The following is a 22,672-nucleotide window of genomic DNA, read 5'->3' as shown; positions in this document are numbered from 1 at the left end:
ACAATTGTTTCGTAACAGAGAAAAAGAAGAGAAAAAAATACAAGAAAATAAAAAAAGAAAGATAAGTGAGAAAATACTTGGTGGAGAAAGAAAAATGACGGAGCGCGATCCCGCGGTGAGGACCGAGTGATCACCATCGCGGAACGATCGATCCGTCGGAAGGTAATCATTTAAAAAGTAGTCAATTAAGTCCGTACATTCTCTCCTACGCTTATATTGACGTATTACATAAAATTAGCCAATGAATTACAAATAAAAATCGCTAATCGTTACGAAGCTATTGTTTGTTAGTGCTCCTATCCTTGGTACTTAAAAACATCTTATTTTTAATGTATCTAATAGTTTGAAGAGGACAACGAGAGTCTTATTACGCATACAAATTAAGACAGCTGTTTGATTCGTAAGTCGCGCGATCATTCAGCAATAGTCCTTCCGTGTCGCGTTTCCCGCTTACAAACCCTACAACTGCGTAGTACGAGTTCGAATGATTAAAAAAAAAAAAGTAAAGAAACTACTACTACTACTACTACTACTACTACTAATAATAATAATAATAATAATAATAATAATAATAATAATAATAAAAAGGGGAAAAAGGAAAATGAAACGAGAAATAAAAAAAATAAAGAAAAATAACAAGGGAGAAGAAAATGCGTTCACGGATTCAAGGAATGGTAATACAGGCGACACGCGATTCTTCGTTTTCAAGGAAACTGTAAATACATCAACGTCTCGCCGACGATTTGCGGCTGATGGAAGTACTGATCGGTCGATTTCCGTTCGAACGTGAAATAATAAATAACAAGGCAACAAATCAAACGACCACGCGACTGTGCGCACGATCTTTCCTCGCTAATAAATACATGGAACGAAAGTTGCGTCGGTATATATACAGGGTATCTCATAATTAACGGCACAAAGAGCAGGTGATTCCGTATTCAAAAACCGAAAGAAAAAAGCGATACGAGAACGTGGAACGCGGATCCTTCGCGGGCGGGCAGCTCGACTCCCGAGGAAATTCATTTCGAAAGTATGCGAGTTAACAATATGAGTTTAAAAAGAAATTCAGAAGTGTCTCGACTTCCTCGTGTATGTCTCTTACAAGAAAATAGCGTTTCTCGTTATAAATTATTATTAGTATACATTTTCGTATAACGAGTGCGTGTCTAACCGTATTCGAATCTCATTTCCTCAGGGGCAGGTCTTCGTACCGGAGGACAACCTTCGACGTACCCAAATCGCTTTTCGTCGCGCAGGATCATCTGCTTCTCGATTGCACCCTTGCGAGACACTCTGTGCATAAGAGCTGCCGTATCACACACCGGGTATCATCGAATATTGTTGAAACTCTGTAGTGATTCCGTGACGTTATGATCGGAATAGTTTCAATGTTAACTTACAAACGTTTCGTTCGACGTTTCGCGGCTCGACATTCAAATTCAATGTCGCGTTCCCGTTGTCGTATAGTAAATGCAACGCTGCTTTTAACGTCAAGCGACACCGCATTTTAGTTGAAAATTCCAACACCGTGCAAATTAGTGATTAAAAAAGGGTCGCCGTCCAAACGGGTAACGCCCCCAATTTGGTCACGAAAAAGAGCATCAAGCCGCGAAACATCATCTAAACTTAGGGCATTAACCATGCTATTATTAATAATTAAACGACCGCATATGTCTCAAAGAAAGCTACACACAGGTTCGTTGACATTGAGCATCCGTGAAAGAAAAACCGTGGCGACGCGAACCGGCGATGTGCGGCACAAGCCTTTCCGACTATCGACGCAACAAGAAGAATGGATGATATGAGATGATGATTAGTAGATGATGCCGTGAAAGTCAGCCGAGAATAGCCTACGCGGGCACACCGCCGCTCCTCGTCGGAATGGGTCGGATTTTGTTATAGCGATAGCAGTCGATTCACATCTGCACGCGAGCGATAAGACTTACGAAAATACGAGTTGTTATCAAAAAGAACGATTAAAATTCATTATGGCAATATATCGGCAGTTTTACAGTTGTCCAGGCACCGAAGCCTGTCCAACGGATCATGTTCGTTAATGGAGGATAAAGTTTCGATAAAATTGCTTGCATCTTTGTCGGTTTGAGCATCCCGGGGACACGTTTGGCGTTACCGATGCGTTTCGTGTGAACGTGTAATTGTTTATCGTCAAGTCCGCGATGCCGATCGGAAGTCCCTTTTGTGCACCTTACTTAAAAGTTAGGTATCGAAATAAAAGCGACTCGAGTCGGTTTACTGGTCTTACAACTATGATCCCTTCCGGTGTTTCATCATTGACAAGGAATCAAGAGCACGAGTTAATTTCATTTGTTGTGGGTTCTGAATACAATATAACGTTTTCGCGTTTCGTTCCCTCCGTCGTCTTTAGCGACGGTGAGGGTAGGGTAGGTTTTGTGCAACGCCAAAAACTGATAGTTCGATTCGAAAAATCTGTTTTCTTTTATCTCTTTTTTCGTACGTCGCGAGGACACTATATAAATAAATGCGAGGTTTGTCGAAGTGTCCTGTAAAATATGCGTTCGTTTCGTGTCTCACAATATAATCGTTAGTGACTATACATGTACTTATAGATAACGAGGCGTCTAAAACACTCTGACGTCGCACATTGTTTGTCTCGTTTTATGCTTTCTCCTTGCGAATCGTTAACGTATTCCCCTTAGCATTAGTGTTGCCGGCGAAGTACGATCGAGTGAACAAGAATTAAGAAGAAATCGTGTGGAAACTTTGATTCGCTCACAGTCTATTACTGTCTACAATCTTCACAGTGACTTGAATCGGACAGGATTGTGTATGAAATTTTTCAGTAAAAAAATAATGATAATAATAGGCATTAAATACGATACAAGCCTGCCAAAAAGAAATTACTATACGGGAATAATAATGAATCCGTTTTAAGTTCCCTATGTCTATTAATATCGTTAAATCACAGTCAATTTTGCAGGAATGGATAATAAATAAATAAACGAGTCCTTGTCAAATCTGGAGAATAATTTACGAATCCTAAAACAATGATCGCCACATAACAGACTTTGACATTAGATCGCAGGAATGAAAGTGAATCGAGTTCCAAAAAACCAATGTTCCGTACTACATACATACTAATAGTTGTAACGCATACTCGCGATATCGTATTAATTGTTTTCAAAACAAAACGCGTAAATGTAATGCAGTTATTCCAATCATTCGAAGACGACTTAACCTCGACGATTATTAATTACGATACAAAGTATAAGAAAAACAAAAAAAAAACAAAAATAAAGAGTATGTGATGCGTGTAGGCCAACATAGTTCAAAATATTATAAACTAGATGTATACATTTTGATAAATAAAGTCGCAAAAGAAAATAGGAATACGATGTTCGAAACATCAGGTAAGTCACGTCTGCGGCCTATGGGACGCGAATAAGTAGTCATTCATGTGGTCGAATGAAGCTCAATGTTGGACCACAACTTATTCTGCATCAGACCTGTGATTCGAAGATCACTGTGTTTTTTTTTATATCAGTTTATAAAATTAAGTACACAAGAGTATGCAAAAATTATATAGTGTATAGTCTAAAGCCAGCTACTGTTCGAGGCATTATCAATTCAGTCTTAAAAATCATAATAGTCTCAAAAGTCTCCCATTTTGCTACAAGAAACTAAAAATTATCGAGCAAATCGTTCAACGCTGTACGCGTAACCGCATTGGAAAAAAGCGTTAAAAAATTGACGAATTAATTCATTTGGCACAGGGTACATATATTCGGTATTTCGGCATACTCCGTCTGTGATGAATTTCCTATCCTATGAGTTCTTATACCGTAACATTCCGTTTAGGCAATATGAAAGAAGATTTTAATACACATTATAAAAATGTAATAGAAAAAAAACAAGATAAATGAAAAATACTTGTAAACAGACGGTACAGCGAATGACACGTTCGATTATCTTTAGACAATTCATAATATAAATGCATACTGTCAATCATAAAAAAAGCAGTCTCGATACAAACGAACTAAAAAAAAAGGGGAAACGAAAAAAAACAGGCCGAAACACAATGGAATAAGTTAAACGACTAAAATACAAAAGTTTTACGACCATCTCTCTGGAGCACAATCAACAAGCATGATACATCCAAGTTATTAGACCTAAAGGATAATCGAATCTGAAACACGCTGCGGATGACGTATCATCGTGTCCCTTCGCATCTTTTTCTCTTTTTTTTTTGAAGAAATAGAAATCCTATGAACTTCCTCTTAAATTAAACGTATTACTTCTTTAACGTCATACGATTTATGTAAGGTGTAGGGAGCCAACTTTTTCAGTTTATACCTGCGGATAAGTATTATGGGTTGGGGTTATGTATGAAGGACTTCTTAAAATGTATAAGAACAAGATTAAGACGTCGCAGCTACAACTACAGGGGGAACAACGTCAGGTTCGCCGGCACCGTCGGCTACTGTAGAATCAACGACTTTTTTTACTTTTATAGATTCAGCGTTAGCCTCTGAGGAACTCTCTGGTTCACCGTTCTGCGCAGATGTGCTTTCGCTGGTTGATGACAAATTAACATTTTCAGATGATGATCCTTCGTTTAGTCCATTTCTATGTAATTTATCATCCGACACTGGCACATCTGTATCTCCATTTTGTGTTGTACCATTTAATTTCTTCTTCTCGGAATCCACTGTATTTGTGTCTTTCACTTCATCTACCACAATATCTTCTTTCACTGGTTTCTCCTTCGATTCTTGTTTTGTTGTTTCGGCGCTAACTTCGGTCTCCTCTTTTTCTTTTACAGGTACAGCTGCATCTTCTGTTTCTTTTGTCTTAGCAATTTTATCTTTAACGGACTCTGATTCCGTTTCCGGTTTAGTTTCCGTAATTGTCTCTGTTGAACTTTTAACTTCAGCGTCTGTATCTGCTTTGCTACCAGTAGCTTCTGGTTCTGTTATCGTTGGTGCAGTCACTTTTTCTACATTAGTTAATGGTACATCACCATTTTCTACTGGCTTTTCTTCTGCTTTCGTGGATTCCTGTTTAAGTTTAACCGAGGGTTCCTCATTTTCTGATTTCTGGGTTTCTACTGTACTAGGCTTAGTTACTTTTTCAGTAGACTCCTCAGTCGTTTCTTTTTCAGACTTATTTTTAGTACATTCTTCAGTTTTCTCTTCTACGTTGCTACTACTGTTCTTTTCTTGTAAAACATTTTCATTAGTTTTTACATCTGATACTGTGCTTTCTTCAGATTTCGTTTCTGTCATGATATTTGTGAGTTCTTCAGTCTTTTTCTCTTTAATAGAAACTTCTTCAGACTTTGATTTAGGCTCACTTATTACAGCATCCAAAGGTTCACTGGCAGTAGGAATTGTTTCTGCAGATGTAGTTTCTACAACTTTTTCTGTGGTATCCATAGGCTTACATACTTTTTCGGTTCCCATAGATTTATCCGTATCGCTCTTTGGAGGTGTTAATGTTGATTCGGTATTATTGCTCACAACAGGTACATTCTCAGAAACATCTGTTTTTGTAATCACCTCTGAAGGTTGGGTCTCTATTTTTTCTGTTACTACAGTTTCCGCCGCATTCTCATTAGCCGGCGCATCCTTTGCGTCAGTAATCATAGGTTCATCTGTTTTTACATCTGAACTCTGGGTTTCTTTTACTAACTGGTCTTTCGCGCTTTCATTTGTCTCTGGTTCAACAGCTTCAATTTTTTTTATTTCAACCTTTTCATCTTTTTTCTCACTAACATCGGACATCTCAACATCTTCAGAAGTATCCATAGGTTCACTGATATCTTTACTTGCATTTGAATCCTTATTTGTGGTTTCTTGAGTTTCTGTTGTTTCTAACTTCTGCCTCTTCGTAGATGTTTGAAATGTCAAGTCTAAGAAAGACTTGATGATGGTAAAAGTTGCCTTTTCTTCATCTGTCAAGGCAGCATTACCCTCACGTTCTACCACAACTGTTGACAAACCTGCTTCTTTCGCTGCTGCTGCTTCTATTGTAGAAAACAATAATTATTATACTAGTACATAATCCCATACTTTCGATAATAAAACATTATAAAACTATTACTAACCTTTAACAACATCAGTGAGGAAAATTACAGTCGATGCCTCTACTCCAATTTTATTTAATATGTTTTTGTAACTACTTGGTTCTTGCTTCGCACCTACTTCAGTATCAAAATAACCACTGAAATACTAAAGTAATTACATTATTACTTTATGTTAAATTATATACATATATTATCGTAAAATATCTTGTTAACCTTTTACACAAATGCATATATTGTGTTATGTACAATAAAATATAAAATACCTTAAGTAAATCACCATGCACAGAATGTCCAAACAAAAGCTTTTGTGCTTCAACACTACCACTTGAATAAACATAGACCTTTTTACCATCGTTCGTCCATGATTCTAGTGCTTTCGGAACATCTTCATAAACACTATATAAATTGTTTATACATTATTATTCTTTAATTATCCATATGACATTTTTTACATTAATTAGATAGATAGATCTAAATATATAAAACTGAAGTGAGCCCTTACAGAACATATTCACCTCGCAACATGTGACAATGATATACATATAATGTGTATATCATATGATGCACAATTATTTGCTTACTCTCAAGTTAGTCTTTGAAATGTAGCATTACAATTTCGTGTTAGTAAATATGTAATATACAATAATAAATTTAGGAATATGTTAGTACATGGTATATATTTGTAACATAGTAACATTGTTACAAATATATTAATACTAGATTAATACTATTCAACCATACTATTACATGTATAATACAACATACCTTAAATATAAATATATATTTAATTAAATTGGATAAAAATACTCACTGCGCTTTCACTGCTCCAGAATTGTAAGCTTCACGCCACATATGTCCCTGTAATTGTTTCAATGCACCGGTTTTACGATCACCATCCATTTGCCATAATATATTTTTTATAAGTGATTTCTTTTCTTCTTCCACATTAGCACCAACAATGGGCACAACTCCATCAACTTTATCTTCTTCATCCTTCTTTGCCTAAAATAAAATCATTAAATATTTGGAGTAAATTTATAAAAAATTGACAGCAGTGATCCTGCTTAGAAAATTGTTTATGCAAAATTATTCTACATAGCAATATATAGATACAATTACCACAACTTATATTATTTTCATGGATCTGTATAAATGTAATTATTTCAAGTTAAATAAAAGCTTTCTATAATCATACTTTAAAAGTACAATGCAATAGATTTTTCTTTGTAATTTCTTTTAATAAATACATTTACTTAATATTAAATGAATATTTTCACTGTTTAACATAAAACAAACTTGTAAAATTAAATAAAAATATTAAGAAATTATTTAAAAACGTACATATTAAATTTTATTACAACAAATTTTAAATCATCTAAAATGAAAAGCATTAATGTGATGCAGAAAGCTCATGTCATTTGAATCCCATATTTCATACATATATAGGCTAGGGTAGCTAACTTTTGGGACAAAGAATATTCTCAGGTCAGTTTCTACCACCTAACTACCAGCTGCCTCTTTCCTGTTATGCTATTGGTCAGCTCCTAGGATTCATTATTAAAGCCAATACAGTAGAATTCATTCTGTTATATTGCATTCTTAATAAAAGGAAAAACATTCAAATGTTTTCTAAACCAAAAGTATAATGTGTATATAAATACATGTTTCTGCAAAGAATTAATAATCACACCACTAAATAGTATACAATTCTATTAAGCACACTTCCAAGAATCTTTCAATGATCCAAACAAAGAGAAAGACATTCTTTATCATGGAAGGTCAACTATGTTTTATAAACATATTTTTAAACTTTATTTGCAATATTTACCTGTTCTTTTAATTTTTCGAAGTCCTTCTTAAACTCCTCATCCTCCCATTTACTTTCGATATATTTGTTTAAATTTTCTCGTACGTACGGGAAAAGAACGTCCTGTAAACGAAGGCGGGGATATATGTAGAAAGTTCATCGCGGATCGAATTAATCGTAAAATGCGCCGTTATGGTTTCCGTTATTTTGAAAAATACTACACATTAAGCGTTACAAAATGATGGCTCGCGACCTGCATTTTACACGCCGAGGAACAACCGATATTTTTATGAAACACGCATGGTTTGTTTTCACTATAACATTCTGCGGAAAGATCGCGATATTATGGAAAAAATAGAAACGAGCGAATATAGTACGAAATCTTAATGTCAAAAATCAAATGCAATACAATATGAATGTGTTTCTATTCGAGCAAACTGCGACTGTTACCTTCCATGAAACTCGCTGTCTCACGGACAAGGAACCTGAAACTGAACTGGATTTCAACCGGCATACTACACCGAAAGAGTCGCATACAACACGCGCGAAAGCATTGATCATGAATTTTCTTCGCCAGCAGGATAATATAATATCATTCAACAATTTCTCCGTGTAAATATTCTCGCGGGATAAATTCGAATCATTGGGTACTGTCAGAAAATAAGTTGAAAAACCGGTGAAATGCGAGAACCGTAGGGCGCGTTCTGCCTCACGGCCATGGTCTTTGTTACCTTCACGAAGCTTACGCTCGTCGTGGTGCCTTCGATATCAACCAGGATCACCATTTCCGAAAGCAAAGTTTCCTCTTGATCCTGAGTACGCTTTTCCCCGGCCATTTTCACGATTGACTCGCCTTCGACCGTAGGATAAATAACAAATATATCACCTCAGTACGTTCAAGCACGGTGTATATGTCGACGCGTTCTTGTTGAGAGCCGGCGAGTAAATTCGCTCCCTGCTCTGCGCCGGTGTGCGCGTGTGTGTGCGCGAACCTGCCTCTCCCTTCGTCACTACTTACACCGAGTCACCAGGATCGTAGTTATGTCGATTCGCTCTCATGTATACTATTAGCACATGCATTATTATTTTGTCAAATATAACGAGCTCTTAATACGGCTTCATATATTTTCGAACAATATTTTCATCGATTAAAGGTTGAATATCGTTCACGATATTTGATTCCTAATTTTCAGCACAGACTACGCACGAAGTAGGCATTTTTTTCTATGAGAAACAATTTATAAATGAACGTTAAAGTTCATGATTATAAAAGGTGCAATGATCAAAAAGCTTTACAAATATTATCGTGCCACACGTTATAGTAATAGCGGTAGTTTTATTTCAACGATTTTTACGAAAATTCAAAGCATTTGGTAGCAATAAGTTTTAATATCAATCATTCTTTGATAAATAGTTATTATTGTTGTGTATAATATTTAATTAAAAAAATATATAAGTACTTACAAATTTGATTTAACCACATCAGACCGTTAAAGATATGAAAAATGTTTGAATGATTGAAAGGGTATTACATATAATAGATACAGCCCTGAAGTCTGGACGAAAATCATTCGTGTGTTGGTGAATATGTATTTGCAGAAAAGTGTGAGTCTGTATTCGTGTGAATCGCTCGCTTCCTTCAGCCAATGAACAGGATTGGCTTGCGTCTGTGCGATCGCAGCACGACGTTATTCCTCCGCAAAAATTATTTAGATGAATAATTGTTTATGAAATCTAAACTTTTAAGAAATTCCACTTTGATAATGTCCTAAAATTCATATTCTTTGTTTTGACTACATTTTTCGAGCAAAAAAATGCATTGTTACAGTAAAAGAGCAGAATGAATATTGACTTGCTCGAACGTTTTCCGATATTACTCCGCGGAAAAGTAGTCCCTCCATGTGTTATTTTTGTTGATTTTTTGAAAAATCAGGAAGATCTAAAAAATTTTTAAATCTGAGGAAATACAGAATATGCAATCCATGCATGATTTTTCGCAGTCAGCATTTATTTAACAGTAAAAGAAGTAACACTTGTAGTACGCGTATCGCGAATACAAGGTAGCAATACACAGCTGGTAAATGCGACCACCTGATTTTTGCGGGACAGCGCCGCGTCGCACGTTGAGGCGCAACCATTTAAATTTTGACATTTGTCCTAGCTGCACGTGTACGCTGATGGTATCTATATATGAAAGCTATGCGCACGCTACATTATTAATAATTGACATTAATTTATTTCTTTATTATTTGAAGCAATGGCAATAAATTAAAATAGTTTGTAAATCCAAAAAAGTAACACAATCTTTCTAATACATATTACAAATAATGGCTTAGACTTTTCAAAATGAGATAAGCTGAATTATAATAATCAAAATTTATGATATTAAAGATTTAATGTTATTTAATAACATTTACTTAGATAACAAAGAAAATAATATAAATGCTACATTAAAAAATATAAGTCATTTTTTATTTATTATAAATTCTTTTTAACAGTCTGTATATAACAATGAGAATTAATTATAAAATATTTTATATATAATTCAATAAGAAAAATTACAATACTTTTGTATACATTTAATAAATTAAATAATTTTCTATGACACAATATACGTAAGATTATTATATTAGAAACACGTACTATAAGTAATGTATTTGAAAATGTCAAATATAATTATTCTTATTAAATGTTAAGATAATTACGAAAAACACGGTTGTAGTCATTTAAAAAATAATACAAATTAAACGGAATTTAAAGAACATGATTTAAAACACTAGTTTTTTAACCTTTTTTTGATGTTATTTTAAGGGCATGAAAGTACTTTTTAATTGAATATAATAAAATAGTAGAAGAGGAAAAGTATTTTCAAACATCACATATTAAGAAATTATAAAATGTAACATATACTTAGATCTTTTTTAAATTCATAAGTATCATCATGAAACTGATTCTAACAAAACTTCTATGTAATTCAATATAATAAAGCAATATAATAATTATTGTTCATCCATAATGAGATCTTGATTACCTATGCTATGTTTTATTTGTGTTAGTAACTATTAATTTGTTAAATTATTTATTCAATTGTTATTACATCATTAAATGTCATAGTTACTACATTTTAAATTCCTAAGAAACACTACTAATACATTAATAAATAACATAAAATGCTAAATAAACCTTGATATCTTTTACTTTATTTACTTGTTTATCTAATAATCAGTTCTTTTTATACTTTCTCACAATGATCAAGTCTCGCGTATTTTATAACTAATTAGATAAATTATTGAAACATATTTTATTTATAGACCAATATAAATTAATGATTACAATTAATATCCAAATATAAAATCTGTGATAATATTGACAAAAACTTTTAAAATAACATCACTTACAAGCTGCTGCAGAAAGACTTTGATATTTTTATTATTTCTTTATCGTAATAGAATACTGTAAAATCGTTTAATATTAATGTCACTTAATTGTACTTTTCAGTATATTAAATAGTACGAAAATTAAATACTTAATACAGTAAAGAATTTGTAAATATAAAAATACTGCGATAAACATATTTTCATAAATAAATATAATTTTAATAATTTTTTTCTTGGGACAAAATTATTTAAGATATTGTCAGTATAAACGATTCTACTGTGCTGGTTAATCAAGGTCTCACTATGATTAAAGATACCTGAAGTATATCTTTAAAACTATGTCTCTTCAGTTTTTATACTTTGTAGTTCTTTCAATTTTTCCCCGAGATGTTTATTTAAATGAATTCTAACTTCCTGTTGACTGCTACATTTTTCCCCACATTCGGGACATTCAGAATCACCTTCACCATGTTCGCGTTTTCGATGCTTGGATCGGTTATTATACGTAGAAAATGATTCACCACAGTCTGGGCACTGATAAGGTTGTTCACCTGTATGTTTCCTGCGATGATGGTCTCTAGAATCTTTCCTTCTAAAACGCATATTACAATATTCGCAAACAAATGGTTTCTTCCCAGTATGTAACAGTACATGATTATATAAAGATTTTGTATCGTTAAACCCCTTTTCACATTGTGCACATTTATAACGTCTTTCACCATTATGTTTACTTTTAATATGGTTAACTAAAAGTTGCTTAACTCTATAAGTAGCATTACACGTATCACACCGATAGAGAGGATCTACTCTCCCTTCGTGTACTCTCTCTTTATGTGCTTTTAAAGACATTTGATGCTTAAATTTCTCATGACATTCACCGCATTCGTACCATGGCTTTTGTTTTGTTAGAATTGGATCCTGATTATTTAATTTATGAACTTCTATCATATGATACTTCAACATGCGATAAGTAGGAAAATTTTCTAAACAAATTGGACATCTAAATAATTGTGGTAATGTAACATTCTTATCATTCTTCCAGTGTTTTTCTAAATGTTCATTCATATTCTGTTTCTTACTAAATGACTTATTACATACATTGCAAGTATATCTATTATGAAAAAAGTGAATTTTTCTATGAAGTTTTAAAGCATTCGTGGTTCTACATTTCTGACCACAAATATCACATTGATATGGTCTTTCCCCTGTGTGAATTCGATGGTGTTCTTTTAATCTAGCTTTTAACTGAAATGATTTACCACATAATTCACAAATATGAGGTCTTGCACCTTTGTGAACGAAAAGATAATGCTCATATAATGAATTCTCTGCCCTAAAATCTTTTCCACAGGTACTACAAATAAATTCTTTCATATTCTCATTATGTCTCATTTCATGAAATTCTAATCTTTCTTTACGTACAAAGTGCTTAGGACACTGGGAACAGTGATACTGTCGAGGAGAAATTACTTTTGTTTCGTTTCCATCTACCATTAAGGAAAGAGTCGAATCTTCACAATCAGCACATGTAACTAAATCATTAATAGCATCTGGATCGAAATCTGAGATTACTTTTCCACAGAGATTGCAATTTACAGAAAACTGTTCTTGTTCAGTTGCTGTTATCGCCTTTAGTATAGTATTTTCATTAATATCGTCATTGCTAGAATTAACTTGTATCTGTTTTATACCTGTATGGTTGTAAATTTTTTGGTGACCATTTAATCTAGATTTTTTTGCAAATAATTTCCCACAGTCTGTACATATATAACGTTGTAAACTTTTATGCGTATGAAAGTAATGATCCCATAATAAATTTTCATTACTTGTTTCTTTATTACATACTGTACATACATACTTATACATTTTACCTAATTTGTGTCTTTCCATGTGAAACTCATATTTCAAATATGAAAGATAACGTACTCCGCAAAGTTTACAGACGTATTTCAGACAAGATTTATAAATATCATTTTCTTCTTGTGTCTCGTCTTTTTCAAAAGTAATATTTTGTAATTCAGCTATACGCATATCTTTATTACTTTTACAATCAATTTCACTGTCTATTTCATAAATAATATTGTTTTCAGGATCTGCTTTTATTAACATATTTGTAGGATCATAATGATAGTTCAGTAAATTTTCATTGGGTTCATATGTTTCTTCCAATTTTCGTACCTTAGACAAACTACTTGAATTACCATGAAAATTGAATTTGTTAAGTTTCCTTTTCAGTTTCTTCTGTGCTATTATTTCTGGGTCTTCTTTAATAGGTAATATATCAATACAATTCACATTTTCTTGTTCTAATACGGGCAACGTCAAACTCACTTGATTATGCATGTTTTCAATATCTTCTGTATCTGTTATTTTATTTACATCTTTAAGATGTATATTATTGTTCTTAATATTATTGAAATGTATTAAGTTTTTATGTATTTGTATATTTTTTTCTGTTAAAATATGTTTTTTTTCTGAATGATTTACCATAGCTAATGCGATTTGGAAGGTATAATCACAGCCTTGTGAATTACTAACTAATAAAATCATTAAATCAATGTTACAGTTTGGACATTTATACACAGCATCACTATGAATCTTTGAAAAATCTGTTACTTCTCTGGATAAATCAAACAAAGATTTTATTTGTGAAGCCTTTTCTAATTCCTTAGAATATTGCATTACATCTTGAGTGAATTTGTAGCAAAGAATAATTTTATCATAACATGGCAAACATACATGCTTTGAACCATTATCATCTATAGATATCTGCAACAATCATTTAAAGAGAATTATTTTTTAATTATTTGAAAACAGTGTTAAGTTCTTACAATTTTTAATTGCATGAAGGATTAACAACTGAATATAAACTAAGTTAAAAATTCTTTTACATTAAAGTTTAAATTCCAGAAAATCATTAACATACTGAAATTGGCAAAATTTCTGTTATTTTGTCTATTAAGTCAGTTGATTCTTCAAAGATATTTTTGCATTTTCCCTCCACAAGACCTATACCGCATAAACGACATATCAATGCATCCATGATTGAATTTCTGTAAAGTTTATTATTAAAAACAGTTTATACAACAAAAACAGTGATTATTTTTATTGTTTCGTACATCAATACATTTTCAATCAATTAACTGTAGTTGATTCATATTATACTTACACATAATTGTAACGATTTGTTTAAGAATACTTTATTTCAGTATAAAGATAATACCAAGAGTAGATTACCTATACTAACTATAGTACGATTTTTAAATACATGTAACACATAACTTATTGCTATTTTTTGTACGTTTTGTGAAATATTTACAATTAAGAAAATGATTTAATAACCTCAATTACTAATTTCACAACACCACTAAAAGTTACGAGGATGCAATACCTATGCATATACATGTGTATATATATATTGCAATACATATATGCAGATATGCATGCACATTTCTTTCTTATTCTATGAATGACATTTACTGAAGATTTACACCTTCAATTCTATTGCGCTAACAGAATCCTTATTTAAATCAATAAATACAAATTCTCAATAAAAAATAGCTTACATGCAATGGTAGGCTTCAAGATACATAAGTATACACTTTTATTAATTTTACATCTGTTTCTTTTAATAGATACAATTTCTGAGTATAATCAAATATATAAATACATATACAAATGGGTAGATACTCTTTATATATCCATGTTTTTTAGATCAAAATTGATGTATTATATATCTGTACAACTTTCGTATATTAAATTTAAATATTGTAAAATGTTTTGTAATTTTAACAAATAATACTGAAAATTATTATTGTCAAAATATCTTCCCAATACATTTTTCCATGCATTTTATTCATATAAAATAAATATACTCCTATAAATTTTGAAAAGTTGAATTTCATAGAATAGTATAGTAAGCTACTAACCAAAAGTACTTGGGGAAAGCTCTTAATTAATACAAGAAAATAATATTATTTTATAATAATATGATAAAATTCATTGAGCTAGTAATTATATAAATAATTTGTATTCTTCGTCAATGTATAAGTTTCACTTAATTTTATAGAATAATATTTTCTTTCCAATAAAAAAAAGTGGTCTTATACTTTTGTTTAGTGGTGCAAATCAGTAGTGGTCGGTTTTTGTAGAAGTAACAGAAAGAAAATAATTATGAAGAAATATTTAAACGTAATAAGAAATGGTCAGGAAAAAAAGTACGGATTTCTTACATGGTTTATACGTTCAAATTATTATTGTCATTTAAAAAAATATATATATCAAAACTGATTTTTATGTATTGAATGGTTACAGGTTATTTCGATATGTTATTGATGTTTCTACCGTTTTGTTTATGCGCAATTGAATTTGATGGAAGTAAATAAGTAATATCTTCTTAAATTGAAAGATACTTCTAAAATGTTGCACGAAGTACTGCTGTCATTGTGGGGGTGTTCAACTAATGTTTTGGAAATATTGGAGACAAATGTAAGTATTGATTTCAGTGTTTTTTAAATGTCGATTTTAAATATTACTAACTTTTTTGAAATTATTATTTCTAGCCTGTAGATCTTAAAAAATATTTGCATCCTGGGGAACGTGCATTACTTAAAAAAATATTGGACATAGTTAAGGAGTGCAATGTTATTAGAAACTTTATTCAAGAGTATACATTTAATATTACAAGATCTAGTGAAAGTATGTAATATATTTTTATATTTATTGTACATTAGTAAATTTTATGATTGTATATTTAAGTTTCATTAAGCTGTAATTACTTTATGTTCTTTTTTTATAGAATTGCAAAACTTACCTCAAGGTCTATATTTACAAGCTTTGTGTGAAGGAATGGATCAAGCTTTAGAACCATTTAGAGAAGAGATTGTTGATTTAGAGAATGTGGTTCTTCATGACAGTTATACTCCGTTATCGCTAATTCTTTGTCGTGTTCAAAAGTATACAGGTTTATTTTCTGTTTTAAATTCTATTATACGAGAAGTAAGTCAATGAAATATTATATTATTCCTTATATTATTTTTTATGAAGAGAAGTAGATATTAATTTAGGTTTTACATCATTTTAGATTAATACTCAGAAAATTCATGGTTGTAAACTATTACAATGTTTACATCAGAATATGCATACTGGTATTCCTGAAGTAAAATCAGCCTTGGAGAAGTGAGTGATATTTGTTATTATTACTATTATTCTATTAGGTCATGTAATATAGAATGTAGGACTTTTCTTATTCATAAATGTTTGAGCTTTTTACTCATAAAGGTTTCCTTTTTCCCACAAAATCCAACATTTCATATTACACAATTTGATACTTGATTGTTTTTTATTGGCTGGTTTTTTATTCTTTAGAATGTCCCTTTGTATACATACTGTTTTGTATAAACAATTAACAAGTTGGCTTTTATATGGTCATTTAGAAGATATGCACAATGAGTTTTTCATTCAAAAAATATCAGAGGGACAAAATAGTTTAATATTAGCAGATAATGAACATAATGCTGCGGAGACAAAAAGTATAAAATTCAATTCAGATATGTGGGATTACATTGTTCAAATGGATATGCTTCCCTCTTATATTAGACCATCATTAGCAACTAAAATTTTGACTATAGGACAAACCATTATAATGTTTGGAAATGATCCAAGACAAAAAAAAGGTAAATGATTCAAATGAAATCTATATTTTTTAAAACAAAGATATTGAAATTGTTTTCATTTGTTCATAGATTTTGCAACGGACGATCAAAATGAAATTTCTATATGGGGGGATAAAAAATACGAGTATTTTCTTAAAATTCAAAATCTTCAGAAGGACCCTATTTTTAATATTGTCGCATTTGAACGTACAATCGATGAATTAAAGCAATGCGTGACAGAATTGTTATGGCGAGTTGCTGTTGAAGAATCTCAACTAGTACATCAGCTTAAATTAGTAAAAGACTTTTTCCTTATGGGCCGCGGTGATTTGTTTCTTGAATTTATTAGGCTCACTGCACATATATTAAATAAACCACCAACAAATCATACATCTAGAGATATTAACTTGGCTTTCCAAATTGCATTAAGGAATATGCATTTGAACGATGAAACTGCGATGGAGAGTTTTAATTTTTTAGTACCGATTCCAACAGAAGATAGCGATGATACAGAAGCAGAAGGCACAGAGATTACTGATAAGGAACGCGAAGATCCTATTGGTAAAGCTTTTTTTTTTAATTATATTTTTTGAATGGTAGAAAATTTCAAGAGTATAGAATGATATAAATTCTTTGTTAAATATAGAAAAACGTGGATGGGGTATGATCATACTGAAGTACAAAGTTATATGGCCATTGCACTTGTTATTTAGTCCATCGGCTTTGATCGATTATAATACATTGTTTCGATTTTTATTGAGAGTAAAAAAGACACAAATCGATCTGTGGAATTTGTGGAGCGAGCACATGTACTACAAAAACATGTAAAATGATTATGATACTTTTTGCATAAGCACGTATATATTGTTTCAATTCTTATGTTTCTTTCTTTGTTTCAGTGACATTGGTGTAATACAATTAAGAAATAACTTAATATTTATTATTGATAATTTGCAATATTATTTGCAAGTTGATGTATTAGAAAGTCAATATACTATAATGGAAGCAAATATGAAAAATACTCGAAATTTTGAAGATGTGCAAAAAGCACATTCCATTTTTCTAGCAAACGTTATGTCTCAGACATTTTTATTGGGAAATACAACAGAACGAAAAAATCCTGTATGTTACACTAGTTTATTCGATTATCCCATAAACCATAAGTAATGCGGTTTTCTGATAATCGAACTGAATAATATATTTATCATTTTGTTATATATATTACTATAAATTACAGATGAATTAGGAATTACAATATCAAAGACAAATTTTCTACAAAGAGTTTTGCAATATTTAGTGATGATGTTTATGATTTTATAATTTCTCGCTTAATATTTATTTCTACCTAATACATTTATTAATAAAGTCGCATTACTTATGATGTGGTCCAGTATTCCTTTAATGCATTAGTAATTTCAAGATTTATGCATTTATTAAATACTTTTTAATATAGGTAAATAAATTGATAAAACTTTTATTACGACTTTGCGACGATTTTATTTTACAAGCATCGATGTGGGAAGTAGGTAACTTACTTTTAACGGAGAAAGAAGAACTTAAAACATTGTCCGACACCCTTGGAAGTTTAATGAGCTGGCTAACTAAAACACTAAATAGAGTACGTGCTCAACCTAGTGGAGAACATTTAGCACAATTATTATTACGATTGGACTTTAACAGATGGTTCAGCAAAAAAATATAAACGAAATGTGTTATTTTGAATATTCAATAACTTCCAAATAATTAACATGAAAGTATAATGCATTTATATAGTAATATTTTGTTTCAAAATCCATGTTTCCCATTCAGATGTATTCCTGAAATGTATTTGACATTTATTACTTTGTATCATTCAAAATATAATTACATACAGTTTGTAACTATAATTAAATAAAACTTAATTATATTCACTGCTTTAAGTATTATAAATACCTAAGAGAAAGTAAAAATAAGGAGTTTAATGTTTTTGTTTAACAGATACAGCCTCTCAACAGTATTAAATCATTTTCCATTTATTTATTATTTGATAAATCTTTATTGAATATAAATATTTTGAATGTTTTCTTTTAAAAACTTAATTTTTTTATGATAATACTGTTCAAGAGCATTTACACTTACGTATATAATAAGAATAGTTGGGTTGTTGTTATATAATAAAAAAATGTGCAGAAATTCCTTGTGTAAATTATTTACTCAAGATTAATTACATGTAGAAAACAGTAGTAAAAAATGTATTATTTTATACGAATAACATTTATTAAATATTAATTTAACTATAAATAAATTTCAATAAAAATTACATTTTAAGTGCTAATTTAACTACTGTATTATTAATTAAATATTAACGACAATATTATTTGGTTATAATAATCACAATTAATTAGTTAAGAGCAAACAATCTATTATTTTAATCACTGTCATCATTATAATCATCTTCTGTATATCCATAAGTTTTATCATAATGCCGTCTACTTAATTGTATTATATTTTTAATTGAGATATTGGAAGTTAGTTGTTCTGGAACTAGACCGTCATTATTTTCTATTGTTGGATCTGCATCGTATTGCAATAATAAATTCACTATATCTACATGTCCACGGCTTGCTGCTGCATGTAATGGAGTTTCACCCATTTTATTCTACGATTAAAATGTGCATAAAAGAAATGTATCGAATATTCTATTAGGCTATCATTCACTTACTTGAGTATTAACTATAGGATTTGGTAAGTTTACAAGTTCTTTTACACACTCTATGTGACCAGCACGTGCAGCCCAATATAATGAAGTATTACCCACTGTATCTAAAGCTGTACCCGAAACTCCTTGTTTTATATATTCTTTTAATAGTAAAAGGTTTCCGCGTCTTGCAGCATCATGCAACGGTAACTCAATTTCTTCAGTTTGTTCTTCAACTGCATACATATTTTCCTTTTTTAATTTATTAATATGCATAAAATTAAATAAAATAAAAGTTTAAATCTAATTTCTGACTGACCATAATTGTCTGGTACTAGACCCTCCCGATTTCCACACTTTGCTCTCCACCAATTGGGCTCTATATCTTTATCATAAACATAAAGAAGATCACCTTCATCGAAAGATAATTCATCCACCTATAAAGTATGGCATATGTTAGCATAATTATTATATGTATTAAAACAATTATTGCATCATCAACATATGTGCATGCTTACATTCTGTGCTGTGTATTTGTATAATGCTCGCATGACTTTGACCTTACCTTAAAAAGAGGTAAGAAATTAAATATAAAAAAAAGAATCTTCTGAGATGTTTATCAAACGATAAGAAATCAAGGGGAAGAAGCATAGAATATTAACATTTATTAGTTATTATGTTTAGTAAATAATTAGTATATACAACAATACTGAAAATTCTCATGCTTAAGAAACATGATTTATATTTACGCTTTTTATTAATGCTAGTAACTTATTAATTAATTTATCCACTTTTTAATTTAATCATTTTATTGACATAAAACGAAATATATGAAAACACATATTTCAATACATATCTAGCACAGACTTGTTATACATTAACCAATTATAATAATTACAAATATAGCTAAAAGTGTCATTTATATTTTTCATTATTTACCAGGTTTCCAAGTAGTTTTGGGTGGTACAGGTGTTTGTACAGACATACTCATCATAGTAGACATGTTTGTGACAATAATGATAATAATAATGTCTTCATGTGAAATGTTCCATTCACAGTTATGCACTGTTAGCATCTGACTTATTATGTTATACTTTTAAAAAATGTACACACTTGTATATTTTCTATTTAAAGTCTCTTTCTCGCAACTTTCATGAATAATATCATATCTGTAAAATAAAACATAAAAATACTTGTGCCTTACATGTTAGGAATCTTATTGTAAAATTTAAATACTTATGAAAATATTATATGTAAAAAACATTGTTTTAATATATTTGCTAGCAATAGACATCATTTAATTTTATGTAACATTGTTATACTTACTAAAGGAGACAACTAAAACAAATGCTATCATCACCCACATCCAACATCTCCAATACGATTTAGTGTGTTCCTTCAATTTTAACGATTCTGTTTTTAATTTATTTGTGTTAACATCTGTCAATTTGTCAGATTTCTCAAGTGATCCAACATCTTTCTTTATAATAGCATTTGCCGCTAAAGCATGTTCTTTCATACTGCTAGTCATTGAGAGCATATTTTCTGCAATTTTCTCTTGAATATTTCTATTATATTTTAAAAGTAAATCCAAATCTTCATCTTGCATATTTGTAGTAGATAATCTTTGTCTTACACCATCTCCTAAAGATCCTATAAAAATCCAGCAATATTATATTTACATATATATTTCATATAAAATAACAATTTGCTACCTTTGTCAGTATGAAATAATTCTGCTCGTAATTCTAGATTATATTTGGCTGTAGTTTTTTGATGAATTTGTGTTGTTATATTTGAACCTAATAAATCATTGAACGTTGCAGGACTTTTTGACAGCATTTGTACAGCTGCTACTCTATCCATAGGATTAGTCAATTTTGTTGTATTTACTAGTCCTTTTAAAAAATCTATTCGTTTAATATAACCTGTCATAACATCTTTACATGGTTTACTGAAATATAATATTATGTTTAGTGATTACATATTAACGCACTTACCAATTATAGTACTATTTTATATGCTATAAAGTAAAAATATGCAACATCAACATTTACATTAGTGATAAGAAATAAATAATAGGTGCAAAGTAAATAATAATAATAATGTAATATTTACCATGGCAATGTTTGTAATTGTTTCATCATATCATCTAATGCAAGAATATACTGAAACAATTAGTAAGTACATTTAAAGTTCATTACACCAATTTTAAACGATATTTATAAGATTTGTCAACCTTCTCCAACTTCCAGTCCTTATGAGGATCATCTTTTGCCATTAATTCACATCTTGTCAGGAGTCGTCTAATATTAATTTCTTCTCTGGACATTAAATTCATACTTTCAAATTTCTAATAGCTTTTCTAATTTTTATGAATTTCGTTATTAAGCAATAGTCATATGTTTTTCACTATAATTCATACCACTTCATTCGCTTCGTGATACTTCGGAAAATCGTTCGGCAAAAATCGAAATTTGAAAAATTTATCGTAATTCAGAATGCACATGTAATTTGAAAGACTATCAAATTTAAAGGTAGACACATTGCATATGTGTAAAATATTCTACGTCTGTAAAAAGAGTTTCCTTGTATGACGAGAATTTTGTACAAAAACTTCTTGACTTAATTTGACGATCATCGTTAATAGTAATATTATATTCAAAATATTTAAATGTTTACACTTTTAGTTAATTGTATGAAAAAATATATTATTATATTAATTTATTGTGTGTATCTATTTTGAAACACATATTTTTGGATAATTAATACTGGAATGTAGAAAACTATTTATTCTTTTTTAGAGATTTTAAATATACCGCTATGAATTCATCACTAGAGAATAATAATTTACATTCTGTACATGAAATAATACTTTATACGTACGATGCAGTTTTTTACAAGTACGATAAACTGACTTCGTCAGTGGACACCTTTTATTATTATAAATAGTAGTATATTTGTGTGTTTAATACGGATATACTGTGTTCTATGGGTCGTGGGAATTCCACATTGCGCGTGGAAGGTGTATCGATGTTAAATTGAAAAGTTGTAACGCACTAATACGAATGCTGTGAAAAACACGTAGTCATA

General features: G+C 30.6%; 4 protein-coding genes across 23 annotated transcripts; 1 reads left to right on the top strand and 3 right to left on the bottom strand.

Annotated features, from left to right (window-relative positions):
- Positions 1–814: 814 nt before the first annotated feature.
- Positions 815–8,870, bottom strand: Enoph (enolase-phosphatase E1). Of its 2 annotated transcripts, none has more exons than XM_031975574.2 (6): positions 8,603–8,870; positions 7,893–7,994; positions 6,876–7,066; positions 6,328–6,460; positions 6,086–6,209; positions 815–6,004 (listed from the first exon to the last, which is right to left on the bottom strand). In XM_031975574.2, the coding sequence occupies exons 1-6, from the start codon at positions 8,705–8,707 to the stop codon at positions 4,398–4,400; spliced, it is 2,262 nt and encodes a 753-aa protein (XP_031831434.2). In that variant the 5' UTR covers positions 8,708–8,870; the 3' UTR covers positions 815–4,397. The 2 variants fall into 2 exon arrangements, with proteins under 2 accessions (XP_031831434.2, XP_076225881.1); XM_076369766.1 differs by lacking the exon at positions 8,603–8,870 and adding an exon at positions 8,322–8,447.
- Positions 8,871–10,435: 1,565 nt separating this feature from the next.
- LOC143174765 (uncharacterized) lies at positions 10,436–14,970 on the bottom strand. Of its 4 annotated transcripts, none has more exons than XM_076369673.1 (3): positions 14,418–14,449; positions 14,140–14,301; positions 10,436–14,017 (listed from the first exon to the last, which is right to left on the bottom strand). In XM_076369673.1, exons 2-3 carry the CDS (start codon positions 14,170–14,172, stop codon positions 11,585–11,587), a joined length of 2,466 nt encoding a protein of 821 aa, XP_076225788.1. In that variant the 5' UTR covers positions 14,173–14,301; positions 14,418–14,449; the 3' UTR covers positions 10,436–11,584. The 4 variants fall into 4 exon arrangements, with proteins under 4 accessions (XP_076225788.1, XP_076225786.1, XP_076225789.1 ...); XM_076369671.1 differs by lacking the exon at positions 14,418–14,449 and adding an exon at positions 14,815–14,970 and having other exon boundaries at positions 10,437–14,017; positions 14,175–14,301; XM_076369672.1 differs by having other exon boundaries at positions 10,443–14,017; positions 14,175–14,301; positions 14,418–14,567.
- Positions 14,280–18,814, top strand: Grip75 (gamma-tubulin complex component 4). Of its 11 annotated transcripts, none has more exons than XM_031975563.2 (11): positions 14,280–14,343; positions 15,368–15,465; positions 15,563–15,736; positions 15,811–15,946; positions 16,047–16,246; positions 16,332–16,426; positions 16,616–16,923; positions 16,993–17,463; positions 17,549–17,726; positions 17,802–18,024; positions 18,356–18,812. In XM_031975563.2, exons 3-11 carry the CDS (start codon positions 15,668–15,670, stop codon positions 18,602–18,604), a joined length of 1,929 nt encoding a protein of 642 aa, XP_031831423.1. In that variant the 5' UTR covers positions 14,280–14,343; positions 15,368–15,465; positions 15,563–15,667; the 3' UTR covers positions 18,605–18,812. The 11 variants fall into 11 exon arrangements, with proteins under 11 accessions (XP_031831423.1, XP_031831428.1, XP_031831425.1 ...); XM_031975568.2 differs by having other exon boundaries at positions 14,282–14,303; XM_031975565.2 differs by lacking the exon at positions 14,280–14,343 and adding an exon at positions 14,352–14,499.
- Positions 18,815–19,134: 320 nt separating this feature from the next.
- Positions 19,135–22,615, bottom strand: LOC116426589 (Vesicle transport protein Use1). 6 transcript variants are annotated; one of them, XR_012999073.1, is made up of 8 exons: positions 22,466–22,615; positions 21,819–22,151; positions 21,698–21,747; positions 21,295–21,533; positions 20,906–21,232; positions 20,519–20,748; positions 20,098–20,144; positions 19,913–20,016 (listed from the first exon to the last, which is right to left on the bottom strand). XR_012999073.1 is itself a non-coding variant. In XM_076369676.1 (5 exons), the coding sequence occupies exons 1-5, from the start codon at positions 20,652–20,654 to the stop codon at positions 19,310–19,312; spliced, it is 744 nt and encodes a 247-aa protein (XP_076225791.1). In that variant the 5' UTR covers positions 20,655–20,712; the 3' UTR covers positions 19,135–19,309. The 6 variants fall into 6 exon arrangements, 2 of the variants coding, with proteins under 2 accessions (XP_076225791.1, XP_076225793.1); XR_012999075.1 differs by having other exon boundaries at positions 21,698–21,731; XR_012999074.1 differs by having other exon boundaries at positions 21,819–21,903.
- Between the last annotated feature and the right edge of the window lie 57 nt (positions 22,616–22,672).

The sequence above is a fragment of the Nomia melanderi genome, chromosome 8, assembly GCF_051020985.1.
Source record: "Nomia melanderi isolate GNS246 chromosome 8, iyNomMela1, whole genome shotgun sequence".
In the NCBI taxonomy this organism is placed as follows: Eukaryota; Metazoa; Arthropoda; class Insecta; order Hymenoptera; family Halictidae; genus Nomia; species Nomia melanderi.
The sequence above is the reverse complement of the archived record's forward strand: the minus strand, read 5'-3'. Positions and strand labels throughout refer to the sequence as shown.